The sequence below is a fragment of the Mesoplodon mirus genome, assembly GCF_964341445.2.
Source record: "Mesoplodon mirus genome assembly, chromosome: 8".
NCBI lineage: Eukaryota > Metazoa > Chordata > Mammalia > Artiodactyla > Ziphiidae > Mesoplodon > Mesoplodon mirus.
The window spans coordinates 33,532,488-33,553,298 of record NC_138984.1 but is presented as its reverse complement, the minus strand read 5'-3'; the positions used below and the strand labels follow the sequence as shown (position 1 = coordinate 33,553,298).

General features: G+C 35.1%; 1 protein-coding gene across 12 annotated transcripts in view; it reads left to right on the top strand.

Moving 5' to 3' along the window:
* The window catches only part of CARF (calcium responsive transcription factor), an 80,443-nt gene that overhangs the window by 11,227 nt on the left and 48,405 nt on the right, over positions 1 to 20,811 (top strand). For 9 of the 12 annotated variants that reach the window (XR_014294908.1, XR_014294909.1, XR_014294910.1 and 6 more), the window contains 6 exons: positions 3,789 to 3,900; positions 4,355 to 4,579; positions 9,864 to 9,984; positions 11,664 to 11,793; positions 12,723 to 12,807; positions 15,975 to 16,164. Coding sequence is in view for 2 of the 12 variants with exons in the window: in XM_082631474.1 (XP_082487600.1) it covers positions 3,832 to 3,900; positions 4,355 to 4,579; positions 9,864 to 9,984; positions 11,664 to 11,793; positions 12,723 to 12,807; positions 15,975 to 16,164 (820 nt within the window). In the remaining 10 variants the exon portion in view is untranslated. Of the gene's footprint in view, positions 1 to 1,030; positions 1,130 to 3,788; positions 3,901 to 4,354; positions 4,580 to 9,863; positions 9,985 to 10,170; positions 10,234 to 11,663; positions 11,794 to 12,722; positions 12,808 to 15,974; positions 16,165 to 20,811 lie in introns of those variants that run through there. The other 3 variants (XR_014294912.1, XR_014294916.1, XR_014294917.1) reach the window with 3 other exon arrangements.

Genomic DNA, 20,811 nt, shown 5'->3' with positions numbered 1-20,811 from the left:
ATCAGTACTTCGATCCTTTTTTTTTTTTTTTTTTTTTTTTTGCGGTACGCGGGCCTCTCACTGTTGTGGCCTCTCCCGTTGCGGAGCACAGGCTCCAGACGCGCAGGCTCAGCGGCCATGGCTCACGGTCCCAGCCACTCTGCAGCATGTGGGATCTTCCCGGCCCAGGGCACGAACCCGTGTCCCCTGCATCGGCAGGCAGACTCTCAACCACTGCACCACCAGGGAAGCCCCCCTGCACCATTTGTTGAAGAGACTTCATTCCCCATCAAATGCTTTTGGCACCCTTGTTGAAAATTATTTGGTCAGAGATGTATGAGTTTATTTCTGGACTCTCAGTTCTATTCTGTTGATCTACATGTCTATCCTTATGTCAGTACCACATTCTTTTGTATACCTTAGCTTTGTAGTGATTTTTGAAATTGTGAAGAATGAGCTGCTTTCCCTGCATCCTATAAGTTTTGATATATTGTGTTTATCTGTCATCACCCCCTTGAGTTAATTATTTTATTTAGTTCTCCAGTATTTTATTTCTATCATTAAAACACAGATACACAAAATTGTAATAGTGTTATTATTATTTATACAAGCAGTGTTTATTTAGGTTTTTCATAGAGTTATTAATTTATTTGCCTATCATTTTTCTAGCATCTCAGGACTTCCTTCTGGTATCATTTTTATTTTCTAATTCTTTAGGAATTGCTTTTGTGTAAGATCTGTTCATTATAAACTCTCAGTTTTTTAATCTTAAAAATGTCTTTCTCTCACCCTCTTTTGTGAAAAAGTAGCTTTGAGCATATACAATTGTATTCTGAAAGTTACTTTTTTATTATTCTTGTGACTTCTTCTGCCATTGTTGCTATTGAATAGTCTGATGTATATCTAATGTTAATACTCTGTAGGTGATTGTATCTCTCTGGCTGCATTTTAGATTTTTTCTGTTTTTCTTTAGAATTTTGTACTTTGACTACATTTGGTATGGATTTCTTTTGATTTATCTTGGTACATTTTGTGCTTCCTTTGTCTGTAGATTCATGTCTTCAGTTTTGAAAAATGGTCAGCCATTATGTCGTCACATATTGTCTCTAGTCCAGTTTTTCTTTTTATTCTTCTGAGACTCCAATTATAGGTATGCTATACTTTCTTATTCTATTTTCCTAGTCTGAAGTGTGTTCCTTTTATTTTTTTATATTCTGTTTTGCTTATGATGCATTCTGGGTAATTTTTAAAGCCTGTCTTCTAATTTAGTAATTCTTTCTTCTGCCTCTAACTTTCTACTTAATTTATCCATTGACTTTTTAATTTCAGCAATTACATTTTTCATTGCTGAAAGTTCTGTTTGGTTCTCTTTCAAATTAAACTTTTGATAGTCTCTTGTTGCTTGCTTATTCCTGTGGCTCATTCTTTTACTTCTTTGAATATTAAATAATTATTTTATATTCAGTATTACATGGTTCCAATATTTGAAGTCTTTAGGGGGTGTCTAACTCTGCTGACTCCTTCTTTTTTTTTTTGGCGGTATGCGGGCCTCTCACTGTTGTTTCCCGTTGCGAAGCATGGGCTCCGGTGGCGCAGGCTCAGCCGCCATGGCTCACGGGCCCAGCCGCTCCATGGCACGTGGGATCTTCCCGGACCGGGGCACGAACCCGTGTCCCCTGCATCGGCAGGCGGACTCTCAACCACTGCACCACCAGGGAAGCCCTGCTGACTCCTTCTTATGGTGGCTTATTTCTTTGTGTTTTTGGCACTCTTTGATTGTAAGCTTATATTTGATTGATCTTAATGTGAAAGGAAACTAAAGTCTTAACTGTGTTTGTGTTCCTTCAAATAATAACTGCATTTGTTCTCACCAGAAGCCAGGGTACATTATTGGCATACCAGGATCTTTCAGGTTCCTAGTCTTACCTTGGGAGTTTTAAGTTCTCCTCCCCTACCAGCTGTTTGTCCAAGCCCACTCCCAGCCACAGTGTTTATTAGCAGCACTGCCCTTGAAATTTTCCTCTTTGCTTGTGCTCATCACTTAGGTTTTAGATCACAGCTTTTGCTTTTATTTTGGGGAGTGGGGATTGGGCAGAGTGGGAGAGGGCAGGGAGTGGCCTCTGATTTTTGTTACTTCCTATAGTAGCTCCCAGCCACAAAATATTTTTTTTTAGATCAACTTTCTATTTTTTGTTTTCTAGCAAGAAAGCCTTCTACAGTGTCTAATCTGCTGTATTGCCATTAGTGAAACTTCCTTTCTATTTTTTAAACCCCTTCTATAAAATATTAAGTAATATATGTATAGTATAAAAAATTCAAAACAGAACAGAATGTTATAAAATAAAATTGCTCTTTTATAGCCCTAGAGGTAACCACAGGTTTTTGGAATTTTTGTAATACATTAAACTAGAATACAAGTGATAATTTAAAATCTTTAAGGAGAAGCAATTTTAAGATATTTTATAGTTATATATTAAAAATAAGGGTGATTTTATAACATTTTACAATTTATATTTGAGTAGAATTATTTACTATATCTTAAAGATATGAAATAGCAAACCTTGCAGATTTTCTGAAATGGTTAATTTTACAAATAAATGTTTGGATGCCATCACAGAAAAATAAGTTTTCAGTGTATCCAAATACATATACTAAATAAGTCTGAAATACAGGTATAAATGTAAATTAGGGTTTAGGGAATTATCGTGTATCCTGATTGTGATGACGGTTATCTGTGTTAAAATTCATAGAGCTATACATCAAAAAAAGAGTTCAATTAATGCATGTAAATTTAAAGATAGAATTTTAAAGATTTTTTAAAAGAATTTATGCTGTCTTTCAAAAAATAAAATTATAGGGTTGGGTTCTTAAAAAAGATTCTATGAAGAATAGAATTCATAGAAAAGATTCTATGAAGTTTATTTTATATTATAAATTTTTCAGTGGTGTTCTTCAGCAGTTTCATTTTGACTTTACTCCAATTTTGAGTCATAAAACATCATTCTTTTTAGATCATACAGAATCCATTAGTCACTATACTATAGGCCAGGGTTTCTGAACCTCAGCACCATTAACATCTTTATGTGGGGGCTGTCCTGTGCGTTGCAAGGTGTTTAGCAGTTCCCTTAACTTCTGCTCATTAGATGCCAGTAGTACCCCCTCCAGTTGTGGCAACCAAAAAAGTTTCTAGACATTGCCCAGTATCCCCAGGCAATTAGGGGGTGTTGGGGTATGTGTAGGGGCAAAATCACCACCAGTGGAAAACCACTGTACTAGGCCTAAGTGGCTCAACCTTTTTAGAATACATATTTCTTCATTTTCAAAGCTTGTCATGCTAATATTAAGTGGTATAATTGTATGTTATGGTAAGAGTTGTGTGTATATAATCTCCTCCTGTACCAAGAGATCTCTTTCAAAGTTATCTAATGCTATGATAGGGCACACCTCGTAAAATTAAAAGCTTTTATTTAGATTACATCTTTGTAAAATGAGAATTTTAGAAGAATTTGAAAGGGTGTAACAACAGTACCTGTCACATAGCAGCAATCTTAATAAACCAGTACATGAGTGCAATTAAGGATAGGGTGAGGAAACTACATAGCACTAATTTTTGCTCTGTCTTGAATTTATTCTGGTGCCTTTGCAAATTATTTAACAAGAATGTTCATTTTATTGATCTTATAGGGTGTAAATGATTTAACCTAAATTGTGTAGGGTAACACAATAGGGGAGATGAGAAATTTATTTAAGACAAACATTCTATTAAAATGTTAAGTGCTTTAGTTGATCAGATATTTAAACTCTTTCAGGTATTAAATAATAGAAGAAAATGGAATTGAATATGATACCAGCATGGAACAGTCTGTTGATTCATTAAGAGTCAACCATAATGATTCCGAAGAGTCAAAAACCGATTCTCAGGTATTTGAAGTAGGGATTCAACTGGGAACTTTTTTCCATTTAAAGGGAAAGCAGCATGCAATTGGACAATTTTTTATGTTTAAGGAATAGTGTTATATTTAATGTATTCAAGAATTTTTAATAATTCTATCATATTTAATTTTATATAGAACTTTAATGTATTCATGAAAGTTTATATGTAAAGAAAAATCTACATATTGAATTATAAATATTTCATCATTTCACATTGTATTCCTATGGACAATTTGAAATAAAATATAATAAAAATCAACAGTTTCACTTAAGAACTTCTGTCTATATCAGTCTGTAAATTGATAACCCTTGCAAAAAGTAAAGTGAATAATTAACTGAAAAATAATATGTCTCCATCTTTTATTAAAAACATTCTATTTTTTAAAAATTGTAACTTATTTTACAAACACTCAAGTGATTTTTTTTTTTTTCTTTGCAAAAGCATCTAAGCTGTATGGACTCCAGTGAGCCTTCTTTTGGACAAGATGGTTCCCCTAGAGTTTTACCCATTACTACTGCAGTGGATAATTCACTCACATCACAGAATATACCAGGGCCCCTGACTCAGACACAGACTCTTTCTGCAGAGCAATTCCACCTAGTGGACCAAAATGGGCAGCCTATTCAATATGAGCTTCAGTCATTGGGGGATTCTAATGCGCAAATGGTGAGTACGTTTTTAAAATAACCAGTTTTCTGCTATTTAGCAAAATGTATTAGTCTTACTAGATGACCTTAATTTCTTGACACTATTGCTTTACATTGCTTTGAAAATACTGTTTCCATGACATTCATTTTTAAGTTATATAAGGATTTAAAAAGATTTCCTTTCAAGACTACAGAGTACTTCAAACCAGTACGTCCCAGCTACTGGTGCTTTGAGATCCGTTGGAAATGTAACATAATCTGTCACTAGTGCTAAAGTGCCAGAGCTTACATATAACTTACATTTATTTTTTGTATATACATATGACTGAACTCAACGTTGTTTGCTCTATCAACATCTCAGTTACTGATTTGTGTGACACATGCTGGTATGCTTTCTTGAAGAAAAAGAAAGCAATGGAAGTACCAGTGGAATAATGGAATTTAGACATACCCTTACTGATCTTTGTAAGTAGATATGTAGGTGTCATGTGAATAACAATGCATAAAGTTGACAGTTCTGCTCTAAACTGTTAGCCAAAAATATTTATGACCAAGTTCACAGTTGAATAGATGTGGTGATAGATGGTTTTGATTCAAATAAAATTAATGAGAAAAAGTTCTAAATTGCTCTCTGACTAATAATATATTTATATCAGTAATAATATGAAGAATAATGTATCTCTTTGTTTACCTATGTTTTCCAAATTTTCTACAACAAATTTTAATTCAATAATAAAAATTATTTTTAAAATCATAACTTCAATTATAAATTATACTTAAGTAGGCAACCATTTAACCCAAAATTCTTGTTTTTGTTTCTAGTCTAAAGCATTCTAGAGTTAATCTATGTCCTTTTGCTCCCTTATAATCCAGCTAAATTTTGGCATTGAGAGTAATTGGTTGAGAGGTGGCTAACTGTAGACAACTTTTTTGTGTGTATGTTCAGGCTCAACGTATTTCTGGGCTTACTTCAGGACTGAAATGCAAAGTTAGGGTAAGCTTCTGTAATCATACTGCATCACCAGCAGAGGTTAATATGCAACAAATAATCTAGATGTGAACCAATACATTTTAATATTTCATGTTCAAAATGAAATACTTCTGTAATTTCCCCTCTTATTTGACATTTATTCTAGTTTCTATCAGAACATTTAGAAAGTCTGTGTGTTCTAATGGAAGGATAAAAGAGTCTAAATGTATGAAGGGTTATCATTTTACACATGGTACCTTTCCTAAAAAGCATGTTAAAGTTGCTTATTTGTCTGGGTCTGAAAAAAGTTCGAGTTCCCATTCTCTTTGTAATTGTATTAAATGTTCTATCTGAAGTGATTATAAAGGTGATTTTACATTGTTTGCGGTAGGAGATGATACAGAGGGTTGCTTGAAGTTGTGAAATAGGAAACATGTGGCATGAGCATGAAAATAAATGTAAGGAACATGGAGTGTAAGAAGCTATCTTCTCCAAAGAACCAAAGATCAGAAGGTGGTGATATTCTGGGAAACTTAGTGGAGCTTTTTTGTTTATTTTAATAGACTTTAATTTAAAGAGCAGTTTTAGGTTCACAGCAAAATGAGAAGAAAATACAGAGAGTTCCCATATACCCCCAGCCTCCATATATAGATAGTCTTCCCATTAGCAAAGTCTCCACCAAGTGGAGCTGTTTGTAAAAAATGACTTTTTTTTTTTTTTTGAAGTATGATTTTTTTTCACATAGAAGCTTTCACGGAACTAGTAAAGATTCTGTAGTGGGTGAATCTGCAGTGGATGAGAGGAGGTTTTGGAGTGAAGCAGGGATGATATTTTTCATTTACTAGAAATATTGTACACAAAGAGCCCAGTAAATATAAAACTACTCGTCAGCCAAGATTTTCTGATGATTTTCATGGTCGGCCTCAAAGAAAATGTATTGCAGCAGATGACTCTTCAAAACTATGTTTATTTTCATAGCAAAGATTAAAGATAATTACTTTTTTTGGTAATAGAAAAAGTAGTATTATCATCACCATTGTCAAATTATATGAATTAAAAATAGTTTTTTAGGTAACAGGTGGAATAAGCTAAGGAAACAGAAAATGGAGGAGACTCTTTTCTACTGTGCCTGGGAAACAGTTTCAAAATTAAGGGGATATTCCACAGATCAGTCTTAATTATGAAATTTTCATATGATTGAATAAATTATAAGTTTATTATATGTGTTTTATTTGGATTTAAAAATAACCACAGCACTCTTATTTTCTAAGAATGAATGAAAAATTTTCACACATATTTAATCTCATTTACAGGGAGTAAAGAATTAACAACAGTATTATTACTATTGCCTTTTAAAGTCCAGTAGGGTTTTCATATTGTTTTATTTTTGTCTTTTTTTAGGTTAAGTAACATAATCAGATATTGGGAGACAGTACAGAGTAGTGGTTAAAAGGAGTCAGACTGCTTGGGTTTGAATTTCAGCTCAGGACTATATAGCTCTGAGTTACCTTGCGTGAGTTTTGTAACCACTGTGTTGCAATTTCCTCATGTATAAAATGTATATAGTTCGTATACATGTCATGAAGATTAAATAACGTAATATTGGGTTGGCCAAAAAGTGCCTTTGGTTTTTAAGTAAAAATAAAAGACACATTTTTCATTTTCACCAAGAACTTTATTCAACAATGTATTCACCCTTTTGTTCCACTACTTTCTGCCATTTTTCAGGCAACTTCATAATTCCATCTTCCCAAAACTTTTTATCTTTTTGAGCAAAGAACTCTTGTAGGTGCCTTTTAAAGTCTTCCAGGGAATTGAAATTTTTTTCCATTAAGAGAATTTTGTAAAGATCTAAATAAATGGAAATCCGAAGGTGCAATGTCTGGTGAATATGGTGGATGAATTAGAACTTCCCAGCTAAGCTGTAACAGTTTTTGCCTGGTCATCAAAGAAACATGCGGCCTTGCGTTATCTTGATGGAAGATTATGCATTTTCTGTTGACTAATTCCGGATGCTTTTCGTCGGGTGCTGCTTTCAGTTGGTCTAACTGGGAGCAGTACTTGTTGGAATTAATCATTTGGTTTTCCAGAAGGAGCTCATAATAGAGGACTCCCTTCCAATCCCACCATATAGACAACCTCACCTTCTTTGGATGAAGACCGGCCTTTGATGTGGTTGGTGTTGGTTCATTTTGCTGGCCCCACAGTCTCTTCCGTTCCACATTATTGTACAGTATCCACTTTTCATCGCCCGTCACAATTTGTTTTAAAAATGGAATGTTTTCATTACGTTTAAGTAGCGCATGCGGGAATACGGTCAAGAAGGTTTTTTTCGCTTAACTTATGTGGAACCCAAACATCAAAGCGATTCACATAACCAAGCTGGCGCAAATGATTTTCAGTGCTTGATTTGGATATTATGAGTATGTCGGCTATCTCCTGCATGGTATAACATTGATTATTCTCAATGTCTCGATTTGATTGCTATCAACTTCAACTGGTCTCCCTGACCATGGAGCATCATCCAGCGAGAAATCTCCAGCGCGAAACTTCGCAAACCACTTTTGATGCGTTCAATCAGACACCGCCTTCTCCATGCCACTGCACAAGTCTCTTTTGCATTTCAGTTGCATTTTTACCTTTCTTGAAATAATAAAGCGCATAATATGCCAAAAATGTTTTTTTTCTTCCATCTTCAGTATTAAAATGGCTACACAAAAATTCACCAATTTTGGGACTTCCCTGGCGGCGCAGCAGTTAAGACTCCAAGATCCCATTGCAGGGGGCCTGGGTTCCATCCCTGGTCAGGGAACTAGATCCCACATGCATGAAGCAACTAAGAGTTCACATTCTGCAACTAAGGAGCCCACTGGCTACAACTGAGGAGCCCACATGCTGCAACTAAGGAGCCCACCTGCAGCAACTAGAACCCAGTGCAACCAAAAAAAATTAAAAAGTATGATGCTAATAAACATCTATAAAAAAATTCACCAATTTTGATCAGTCTTTTTTTAAATGCACACTGATATGACAGCTGTCACATAAAATCTAACAGAATTGTTTTGAATGAAGTTAAAGTCAACTAAGTGCTACTAGAGCCATCTTACAGAAAAAAACAAACGAACCTTTTGGCCAACCCAATGCATGTAAAGTCCTGCCGCTTAGTATTAACTCCACAAATGAAAAGGAATTATCATCCTCAGAGTTTACAGTTGATTTTCATGCTGAAGTAATAAGAGGTATAAGAGATATGGCAAGATATTTTTATCTCAAGAAACTTGACAAACACTGAGGGAAGGAAAAAATTTCTACTCTTAATTTCTGGGAAATGTTTATGATTATATTTAAAGCTTTCTGTTTTGTTGAGATTTAAGGGTTTTTTTCTTTCCAAATTTAAAGTTTTTCAAATGACCTTCTCTAAAAGTGATGCCATCTCTATCAGGCCATCAGCAAAGTTTTCATGTTTTACATAGCAAAAGGGAAGTTTGAGAAAGTGGGTTGGAATGATCAAGGACAGTTATTTGCCCTAGGGAAAACTGAGGACAGGGGATTTCAGGTAAAACAGTAAAACTGTTAGTAGAAGAGTAGTTTTTAGGTAATAAAGTTTATAAGGTATCCAGAAAGTCTGCAAATATAGGATAAACTTAATTTTAAATAATATATTAGTTATATTTTTAAATGATAGGCTCAAAATGTTTTTCTTCAACTTTAGACACTTTCTTAGTTGACATTCCTCTAAATTTGAGGCAAGGAGTTCATTTGTTAAACTGAAAAAAAACAAAAACAGCAAAGGAAATAATAAATATACAATTCCCCTATGTTTTCAGACTTTTTCTGTAGTATTTCTTATAGACCAAGACAGGATATATAAAAATGCAGAGATATAAAAATAAATCCTGTTTAATTAGACATGTAAGTTACTGTTTTTAAATGAAAATGACTTAAAATATGAGACCAGTGATTATCACACAAATAGGTCAAATGTGTGGATAATACAGTAAGTAGAAAAAAGTAAATATATTTAGTCTAGTCAGAGACTTACTTGTTCAGGTTACTAAGTAATTAGACCTCACGTCCATGTAATGATTAAGACCATAGGTGGTTAAGATCATAGGACATAGGATCAAACTGCCTGTTTTGAATCCTAGCTTTACCACTTATCTATTGTGAGACTTTGGGAAAAAAATTTTAGGTACCTCAGTGTTTTCATCTATAAAGCGAAGAAAATCATAGTATCTGCTGTAGAGATAGGCATGTCTAATAATTTTTTAAGTAATGATTCTTTTGAATCATTGTAGACTTACGCATTTGATTTTTTTAAAATGCTTCCAAGATGATTGTTGCCAGCCCATCAGAAAATGGACAGGTGCTGCGTGTAATTCCATCTACCCAGACAGGAACGACACAAGTGATTGTACCTCAGGGGCAGCTTGTGGATATGAATAGTCCTCAGGGTGAGTAATCATGGGATATAGGGGATTTAAGAATGTTTTAAAGAACAAACGTATATTCAGAAAATCACCTCATGAAAGTCAGTGCTTAAATTGATCTCTTTGGGTGAGATTGTGAACTGAATGATTAGAAACAGTTTCTTAGCCCAAATAAATTTCAAGTTCATTTTTCAACTCCTGTCTAGGTTAGCTGTCTATTTCATTTTGGAATTCTGTGAAGCTGGTTGACTCTTGCTTCCTCCCAAATGACCAGTGAGCATAAAATAAATTCTTCTTAATTTTAATAACAGTAATAATGACAGCAACAATAACAAGAATATAGTGCTAATAGCTACTGGAGAAATTTTTATTTTATATTTTTATCAATGTTGTTGTTTGATATGTGACACTTTTTTTTTTTTAACTATTCTTCTCATCCTCTTTGCTGTTTTCCTCTTTGTTCCTTCAGGTTCAGAAAGAATCATGCTCCTCATTTTTAAAAATATATTTATTTATTTATTTTAATTTATCTTATTTATTTATTTTTTGGCTGTATTGGGTCTTCATTGCTGTGCATGGGCTTTCTCTAGTTGTGGCGAGCGGGGGCTGCTCTTCGTTGTGGTGTGCGGGCTTCTCATTGTGGTGGCTTCTCTTGTTGCGGAACATGGGCTCTAGGCTTGTGGGCTCAGTAGTTGTGGCTCATGGGCTCTAGAGCACAGCCTTAGTTGCTCTGCGGCATGTGGGATCTTCCCGGACCAGGGTTCGAACCCATGTCCCCTGCATTGGCAGGCAGATTCTTAACCTCTGTGCCACCAGGGAAGTCCGTATTTATTTATTTTTTATTTTTGTCTGTGTTGGGTCTTTGTTGCTGCACGTGGGCTTTCTCTAGTTGCAGCAAGCGGGGGCTACTCTTTGTTGTGGTGTGCGGGCTTCTCATTGCGGTGGCTTCTTTTGTTGCAGAGCATGGGCTCTAGGTGTGTGGGCTTCAGGAGTTGTGGCATGTGGGCTCAGTAGTTGTGGCACATGGGCTTAGTTGTCCCGCGGCATGTGGGATCTTCCTGGACCAGGGCTCGAACCCATGTCCCCTGCATTGGCAGGCAGATTCTTAACCACTGCACCACCAGGGAAGTCCCCCTATTTCTTTTTATTTTATTCTTTTTCTACCTATTTGATAATATCCCTATTAGTTCTTTTCCTTTTTCTTCCCTTCCTTTTCCATCTATTTGAATCTCTTTTCTAACATCATAGCCACACTGTTGTCGTTTTTTCATAGATAATGCTTTACAGCAAATATTCTTACTTTAGTGTTATGATTCTTTGTCTTTGGTAACAGTTGTTACAACTTAAGGAAAAAAACATAGTTTGCAGAAAACATTACAAACGTGGTATAGAAAATAAAAGGAATTCGTTTTCCATTTTCCTATTATATTGTGATACTATTAATGTAACAATTACTTCTACCACTTTTATATCCTAACTGTTCAATATAAGTTCCAAAACTTAGTTACAAAACTTCAGTGGTCAGTATTACAGTTTAAAAGTAAACAAGTTTATCAGAGAAATTCTCAATAAAGTATAAGTTTTATTATCTTTAGCTTCAGAGTGTATCTTTCCTATTTCAAATGTATTAGTTCCAGTTCATTACATTCTCATGGTCTTATTCAAGATATTGATGTTGCTTTGTTCTTGTTCTTATTGTTAAGATGTCTCTGAAGAGAAACCCAGTGACAGAAACTTACCAACTGTAAGAGTGGATTCTCTAGCAGACAATAACAGTAGTTACATTCTTCATCCACAAGCATCCCTCACATTGCCCAAAAAGACAGTGACCAGGTGAGTCAATGAGAAAGAGGAGCTCATCTTTGGATATCACCATGGAAATCTCTTTTTACATTATCACATTTAAAGCTGGCTGACTATAGAGAAGATCAGAAATTCAGAAAATAGAATAAACCATCATCAAATACATCCTTAATCATTTTAATAATATCTTGGCAATAAAGGAGCTACTTTAGAATCTATAAAAGGCCAACATGCTACTTTTCCTCAGTGACATTTGCCTGTTATCTTTTGAAGCAATTTGTAAACATCTGGCACTAATAGAGTTTTTTAAAAAAAGAAATATCCATTCTAGGTCCTATAATTTTTAATGGTTCATCACAATTTTATGCATTTAATTCCTCTGTGGTAAAGTGTTTAAAATGTTTTTTGTTAATGTCTATTTCAGCTTTTATTTTTGCCTAAAAATAACACTGTTTATAATAATTTAGGGAAATACAGACATGGGTTTTGTATTACTTATATTTTAATTGTTCTATGAAAATATTTTAAAGGTAACATAATATTTGTGACATTTAACTTTAGAACTTGATGTAATATCTTGTTACTGTTAATAAGTCCACCTGAAGATGGTTTATTTGCTCATTTTTTGTTAAATGAAAAATAATTACGTGAGAAGAATACAAAATAAGCTCTGAGAAAGATGTAAAACACTTGAATTTGTTGAAACTACAGGTATTTGGAAGAACAAAGTTAGACTTTTGCTTTAGCAATTGATAAAATAGTAATGATTTTAAAAAGTGTAATTACATCCATCAGACCAATCTGTCATTATTATTACAATTTCTAATCGATGACCTCAGTATTGTCTTTGACTGGCTAAGAGGATAAAGCAACTGAATGCTGTGTGTGTGTGTGTGTGTGTGTGTGTGTGTGTGTGTGTGTAACTTGTAATATATATTTATATATACCCCCCATCCCAGAATACTTGAAGAACCCTTTTTGGCTCCACTCCAGCCACTTTCTTCTAACACACCTATATGGGCCTGTCGTCTTAGGAGCTGTGAGGTGAGTTAAAAAATAATCCTTATGTAGATTCACTTAGCTGATTATAACTACAATTCATCCCAAAATGTCCACTTTTGAGTACAACTAATAGAAGCTGTATCTGTAATATTTTGTTCATGTTTGTGCTAACTCTTTTATTCCTTAGAGCTTGTAAGCTCTGTTAAAGCAGAGATCTTATAAATCCCTTCACACTTCACTGTCATTTCATTTCTTCTCTTACAACTTTTTTCCCTTGTCTTCCATAAAACTTCACTATCATGTTTCTCTACTTTTTATCCTTTAATCATTCCTTCTCTTTCTTTGCCTGGCATTTATTTCTTTTCATATTCTCAGTGGAAATTCTTCAAGGTTCACCGTTTGACCTTGTCTTATTTCTCTACATTTTATCCCTTGTAGAGCTTAACAGCTTTGTTGACTTTCAATTCTCAGTTTTATAAAAATGATTCCCAAATCTCTATCACCAGTTCTTTAATTCTGCCCTTGCTTTTGTCCCAGATCTCTAGCTACTTGAAGCTTTATTTAGATTTCACCTCAAATTCACCATATCTAAAGAGAAACTATCCGCCATACCACAACTAGCTCTACTTCCTAAATTCCTTGTCTATGTAATAACAAATACCATCCCCTTAGATACAAAGTTTTAGACTAATTTCTTCCTTTCCCATATTCAGATAGTCACCTGATTCTTTTAGTTTTTTTCTTTAAAGTGGTTTAAAGGGAGCTTTTCCCACAGACCTTTGTTATCTTGAACTCAATCATGGTAACAGCTTTCCCATTAATCTCTTTGACTCTTCCATTTCTAGTCTTTGCTGTATGGTTTTCTAAAACTACTTATCTTTAAATATTACTTTCATTGTCTTTTCTCACTGCCCAATAAGCTCAGTGTTATTTTTCCACATCATTTAGCACTTGTTACTAGCTTTCAAGGTCTTCTATAATCAGGTATCACCTTATTTATCCTTTTTTATTTCCTGCTTTTCTCCAATTCATCTTTCATTTGTGTTAGCCAAGTCTTCCTACTTGGTACACACACTTCAGAATCTTCCTTTATCTCCTCCTTCACTTGTGTTTATTTCTATTTCCTAATATGTTATTTTTTCTTCTACTTACCTTTCTAACTATTATTCTTCAAATCCCAATGCAAGTCCTATATGTCTTTTCTGTAATAGTCTAATGATTACTTTATCTTTTACCTATTTATCTCTTAAAATTTTATTTATGGGGCTTCCCTGGTGGCGCAGTGGTTGAGAGTGCCTGCCGATGCAGGGGACATGGGTTCGTGCCCCGGTCCGGGAAGATCCCACATGCCACGGAGCGGCTGGGCCCATGAGCCATGGCCACTGAGGCTGCGCGTCCAGAGCCTGTGCTCCGCAACGGGAGAGGCAACAGTGAGAGGCCCGCGTACTGCAAAAAAAAAAAAAAAATTATTTATGTATTTATTTGGTTGTGCTGTCTCTTTGTTGTGGCAGGCAGGCTCCTTAGTTTCAGCTCACGGGCTCCTTAATTGTGACATGCGAACTCTTAGTTGCAGCATGCATGTGGGACCTAGTTCTCCAACGAGGGATCGAACCTGGGGCCCCCTGCATTGGGAGCGCGGAGTCTTATCCACTGCACCATTGGGGAAGTCCCTATTTATCTCTTAAAATTCTTTGATAATTATTACCATTACCATTCTTAATTATTTGCTAGCTTGGGTTGTTCACTATTACATACCTTTTAGACTATACACTTTTTGAGGAAAAGGACCATGCGCTTCTACATATAAACCGTACATGGTAATGAGTATTTAATTATTAAAATGCTTCGTTGTTTTAAACAAATCTTAAAATATGGCAGGGAAAAACATTACTTGAGTTTTAATATTTTGAGAAAATTTCTAATCATGAAGTCTAATGATATATTACATTTGTTAGGACATTATCACTGTTGTTGCTCTTCTAAGTGTTATATACGTATGTATATATAGACAGTAAGATTTTTTTCCCTTCACACTTTTTGTTAGTCATAGTTTTTCAGTGGTTTCCTAAAGGTACTATTCTTGTCGTTTGATGAGGGTTTTTAAAATCATTATTATAAACTTCATGAAATGCTATGGACATTAAAGCATTAGCAATTATGTGACCAAATTAATTCATTTTACACCATAGTACATTGTGTAGCTTATCTAACATCATATATCTTGTAAGAAATTAGTTAAAACTGTTGAACAGCCTGAATTATATCAAAGATTGAAGGATTCTTTTTCTCCAAGCTATATCAATAGTGAAAAACATTTTTGGTTAATGACTGAAGAAATATTTTCTGCATTTTGCTTAAAAATATTGTTTAGTAGTCCTTTTTACTTTTTGAATTTCCATTTAAAGGTGTTTTTCTTATAGGCATTTTTTAGATTTGACCAAAATCTCTTAGTTGGACAAATTTCAATACTGCATTAAACTTTTATCTCCTGATATGGGCCTGACTGCATTGTACTAATTCTGAATTTTTCCTTTCATTAACAACATTATATGCTGTATTCATTTTATTTGTAAAAAAATGCTATAGCTAGACTTTATGTTCCTACTTTTATTTGTAGGGATATTTTGATGAGGAAATATCTAGGCTAGAAGAAAATTCATAAGCATAGGCATTTTCATTATTTTTAGGGGAAATTGTAGATAATGTATTGTTTGGAATCAGAATATCTCTTTTTATTGTGGCTCAAAGTATACCTACATCAGTATGTTGATACCTTCCTTTTGTTAAATGTATTATTGCCAGGTGAAATATTTAGTCTAATTAGGAGGAAAAAGATTTCTATTCCACATCTCTGCTCTTATTCCCTATAAGGGAGAAACATACATGGAATCAATTCTAGGTCTAAATGCATTTCAGTTTAAGAGATCACAGTTTAAAAATTTCTCTGGGTATAGAAAAAGCTTTTCTTCTAGTTGAGGGATACTCACAAGGTTGTGGATAGATAATATCAATTTATTTACATGATTTGTTTATACCTTACCTTATTTCAGGAAGAATTTAAGACAGCTTACAAACATACTTAAAAATATATTAGCAAGGTGGAAGTTAAAATTGGGAGCTAAAGAATAAAGAACAAGAATGGAACCATAAAATGGAAGTAAGACATGTATATCTGAATGAGTGATATGTGTGTGAATTTCTACATGCAGAAAATTGGAGATTCATACCGTGGCTACTGTGTAAGTGAGACTGAATTAGAAAGTGTCCTAACATTTCACAAGCAGCAAACACAGAGTGTTTGGGGGACCCGCCAATCTCCAAGCCCAGCCAAGCCAGCTACACGTTTGATGTGGAAATCCCAGTATGTCCCATATGATGGAATCCCATTTGTCAATGCAGGTACTTTTTTAAAGATTTATTTTAAAAAGTTCAGCAAGAGCCATGATCCGTTGTGAAAAAGTGGTTTTCCTAAGGTGATAACATTTTCATTTTGGTAGATGACAACTGACTGTTAATTGGTAAAAATGCATATTAAACTAAAAAGAAAACTTATAGTAAATATAACCAATTATTTTATGTTGTAAAATTGTATTTTAGTATATTAGGGTAAATAAATAATACTTCATACTGAAAATAGAAAGTAAAAAATATTTAAATTCTGGGTAGACCTATTTAATAAAGATCAAACCATAGAGCAGTTTTATTATTTTAAATATGTATAGCTGGTTGGTGTTTTTTTTTTTTCCATCCAATCCTGATAGTCTCTCCTTCTCTCTTGATTTGTCTTTTGGAAAAAAAATCGGTGTCCATTTTATATAGTGTATAACTCAGGAGTTACTGTATAGAACTGGTATACAATCTGGAGTTATTATATAGAATTCTAATATTAGGGTTCTCAAGTATCAGGTATGTTACATATAGCATTCTCAAACACTGGGCTAGTGTTTACTAAAGCAGTAGAGTTTCAAACAATTCCCAGAGAGTCACCCTAGGACTAGTCAGACCCCAGAGAACCTAAGAATAAGTGATTTATTTCAGAAATATGGGGGCATTGATTCCACTAGAAGAGTTGCAGCCTCATCCTGGACCTCTGAGGGTAAAGAGAACTACTTAGAGGAAGCTGAGATAAATGTAACCCCTTCTGCCCAGGTTTTATTCTCCTCCCCAGTTCAAATCCCTTAACTCCCCTCAGGCAGCTACTACATGAATTTGGTGTGTATTTTTATACTTTATCATACATGTTTGTATTTATAATAATATATTTTATTGTTTTGAACATTTTAAAGTTTATGTAAGTAATAAACTATATTATTAGGTAAACTTTTCACTCATTCTTTTTTTTTTTTTTTTTTTTTTTTTTTGCGGTATGCGGGCCTCTCACTGTTGTGGCCTCTCCCGTTGCGGAGCACAGGCTCCGGACGCGCAGGCCCAGCGGCCATGGCTCACGGGCCCAGCCGCTCCGCGGCATATGGGATCCTCCCAGACCGGGGCACGAACCCGTATCCCCTGCATCGGCAGGCGGACTCTCAACCACTGCGCCACCAGGGAGGCCCACTCATTCTTATTTTTGAAATCTATCCATATTGATAATTATAAATTCTAGTTAACCCAATTTAATTATTATATAATTTAACATTATATAATAATCTGTTACTTAAATTTGGTCATTCCAGCATATGCCCAAACTGCAGTTATTTTTCTACTAATGATCATTTAGGTTGTTTCCAATTTTTCAATATTACAAAGAATTCTATGGTCTAACCTCTGTGATACATGTTTTCTGTTGGAAAGTTGTAAGTGGTTTACTAGAGTGTGTGCATTAAAGTGGAATTACTTTACAAGATTATCTCGAGTTGCTCTCTAAGGTGGTGTTCAGGTCCAAAATCTCTAAACATTTTTTTCCCAAATGTATTTCAGAATTCTGTATTTTTGGACTGTAGTATGGTAATATTACAGAATACTCCTAGCAAGTATTCTATAGACAATATCACATAATCAAACACAGTAATTCATTATGCATAGCCACACTAAAAGGAATAAAGACTATAAATAGCCTCATAAAGTTCAGGTCAGGTTTTGCAGCCAAATGTATTCCAAAAAATTTTGTTTTCCATGCTTTTTAAATATGAGAATCATACGTGAGGGATTGACAACCTGTATCAATTTTTAGTCCTTTGAGGAATGTATGAAAATTTCCCTTTCCCACATTCATGCTATGATTTAACATTGTCAGATTTTAAAAAATCTTTATGCTATGGGAATTTTCATATGCATATCAAAGTAGAGGCTCAGTAGTTGTGGCGCACGCTCAGTGCAGGCTCAGTAGTTGTGGCGCACGGGCTTAGTTTCTCCGTGGCATGTGGGATCTTCCCGGACCAGGACTCGAACCCGTGTCCCCTGCATTGGCAGGTGGACTCTTAACCAGTGTGCCACCAGCGAAGTCCTTAGTATTGTTTCAATTTGCATTTCCCTGTTTACTAGTGAAGTTGAGCATCTTTTTATTGTTTATTTAATATCCTTTTGTTTCCTTTCTGAATTGCCTGTTCATAGTCTTTGCCCATTTTTCTGTTTGGTAAATATTTTCTGTTTGGTAAATATCTGTTTGGTAAATATTTCTGTTTGGTAGTTAGTTTTTATTTTTATTTTTAAATCATTTATGGTTCTTTATATTCTACATATTAATTATTTGTTTTATGATTTATAAAATAATGTTTCTCAAACTGTGATTTTCCTTTTACCATCATTTAGAAGAAGTTAGTTATCAGCCTTATCAACATTTTTATTCACGATTGGTGTTTTTCGGGGTTTTAAAAAATATATATTTATTTATTTATTTGGCTGCATTGGGTCTTAGTTGTGGCATGCGGAATCTTTCTTGCAGCACGCGGGCTCTTCGTCGCGACATGTGGGCTTCTCTCTAGTTGTGCTGTGCAGGCTCTAGAGCATGTAGGCTCAGTGGTTGTGACATGTGGACTCTAGAGCGTGTGGGCTCTGTCATTGCTTGCCCTGGGACATGTGGGATCTTAGTTCCCCGACCAGTGATCAAACCTGTGTCCTCTGCATTGGAAGGCAGATTCTATCACTGGGCCATCAGGGAAGTCCCTGGGGTTTGGGGTTTTATATTTGAAAAGTTTGCTGTACCCTACATAGATTAGGATATCCAACTTAAAATCTTAAATTGTATAGTTTTCACATCTGCTTAATAATGTATGAAATCTCATAACTCTGTGTATGCATCATCCAGCTTCAACAAGTGGTCAATCTTGTGTCATTTATACCCCTACCCACTTCTTCAGGAAATTCCAGATATCATTTCATCTATAATTACTAAAGATGATTTTACAGGAAATTCCAGATATCGTTTCATCTATAATTACTAAAGTATATAATAGGTATTAAAGTATATATCTGAAATATAAGGATATCCCATTATCCCACTTAAAAAAATTAACAGTAATTTCTTTTTTTTTAATGTTTTAATTTTTAATTTTTTGGCCACGCTGCATGGCATGTGGGATCTTAGTTCCCCAATGCCCCCTGCAGTGGAAGCGTGGAGTCTTAACCACTGGACCACCAAAGAAGTCCAAACAGTAATTTCCTAATATCATAAGTTGTCCATTGTTCCCATTTCTCCACTTACCATAATTCTTTTTGAAGAGGTTTGTATAAATTCACATGCAAACCAAGTTTATGGATCAAATTTGGTTAAGTTTCTTCTCATCTAAAAATTTCTCTCCTCTTTTCCCCCAGGTAGTTTGTCCTGTACACGTTGCCATATTCAGGATTTTGCTGATTCTATCTCTGGTGTTTTTTAACATGTTCTTTTATCTCCTGTATTTCCTGTAATCTGTTAGATGTATGAGTTTGATTAAATGAAGATTTAATTTTGATTGAATTATTTTGCGAGGATACTTCATAGGTGTGCTGTGTACTTCTTATCACTACCTATGTAGCATTTTACACTGTAAGATTGATCAGTGGATTCAGTTGTTTTAGAGTATTGTCAAATTTTTTATGTTTACCTATTTGAAGAGTGTGAGAGAGTATCTTACTATTGTTTTATTTTTTTAATTAATTAATTTTTGGCTGCGTTGAGTCTTCGTTGCTGCACATGGGCTTTCTGTAGTTGCGGCGAGTGGGGGCTACTCTTCGTTGCGGTGCGTGGGCTTCTCATCGCGGTGGCTTCTCTTGTTGTGGAGCACGGGCTCTAGGCGTGCAGGCTTCAGTAGTTGTGGCAACACGGGCTCAGTAGTTGTGGCTCGCGGGCTCTAGAGTGCAGGCTCAGTAGTTGTGGCGCACGGGCTTAGTTTCTCCGTGGCATGTGGGATCTTCCCGGACCAGGACTCGAACCCGTGTCCCCTGCATTGGCAGGTGGACTCTTAACCAGTGTGCCACCAGCGAAGTCCTTAGTATTGTTTCAATTTGCATTTCCCTGTTTACTAGTGAAGTTGAGCGTCTTTTTATTGTTTATTTAATATCCTTTTGTTTCCTTTCTGAATTGCCTGTTCATAGTCTTTGCCCATTTTTCTGTTTGGTAGTTAGTTTTTATTTTTATTTTTAAATCATTTATGGTTCTTTATATTCTACATATTAATTATTTGTTTTATGATTTATAAAATAATGTTTCTCAAACTGTGATTTTCCTTTTACCATCATTTAGAAGAAGTTAGTTATCAGCCTTATCAACATTTTTATTCACGATTGGTGTTTTTCGGGGTTTTAAAAAATATATATTTATTTATTTATTTGGCTGCATTGGGTCTTAGTTGTGGCATGCGGAATCTTTCTTGCAGCACGCGGGCTCTTCGTCGCGACATGTGGGCTTCTCTCTAGTTGTGCTGTGCAGGCTCTAGAGCATGTAGGCTCAGTGGTTGTGACATGTGGACTCTAGAGCGTGTGGGCTCTGTCATTGCTTGCCCTGGGACATGTGGGATCTTAGTTCCCCGACCAGTGATCAAACCTGTGTCCTCTGCATTGGAAGGCAGATTCTATCACTGGGCCATCAGGGAAGTCCCTGGGGTTTGGGGTTTTATATTTGAAAAGTTT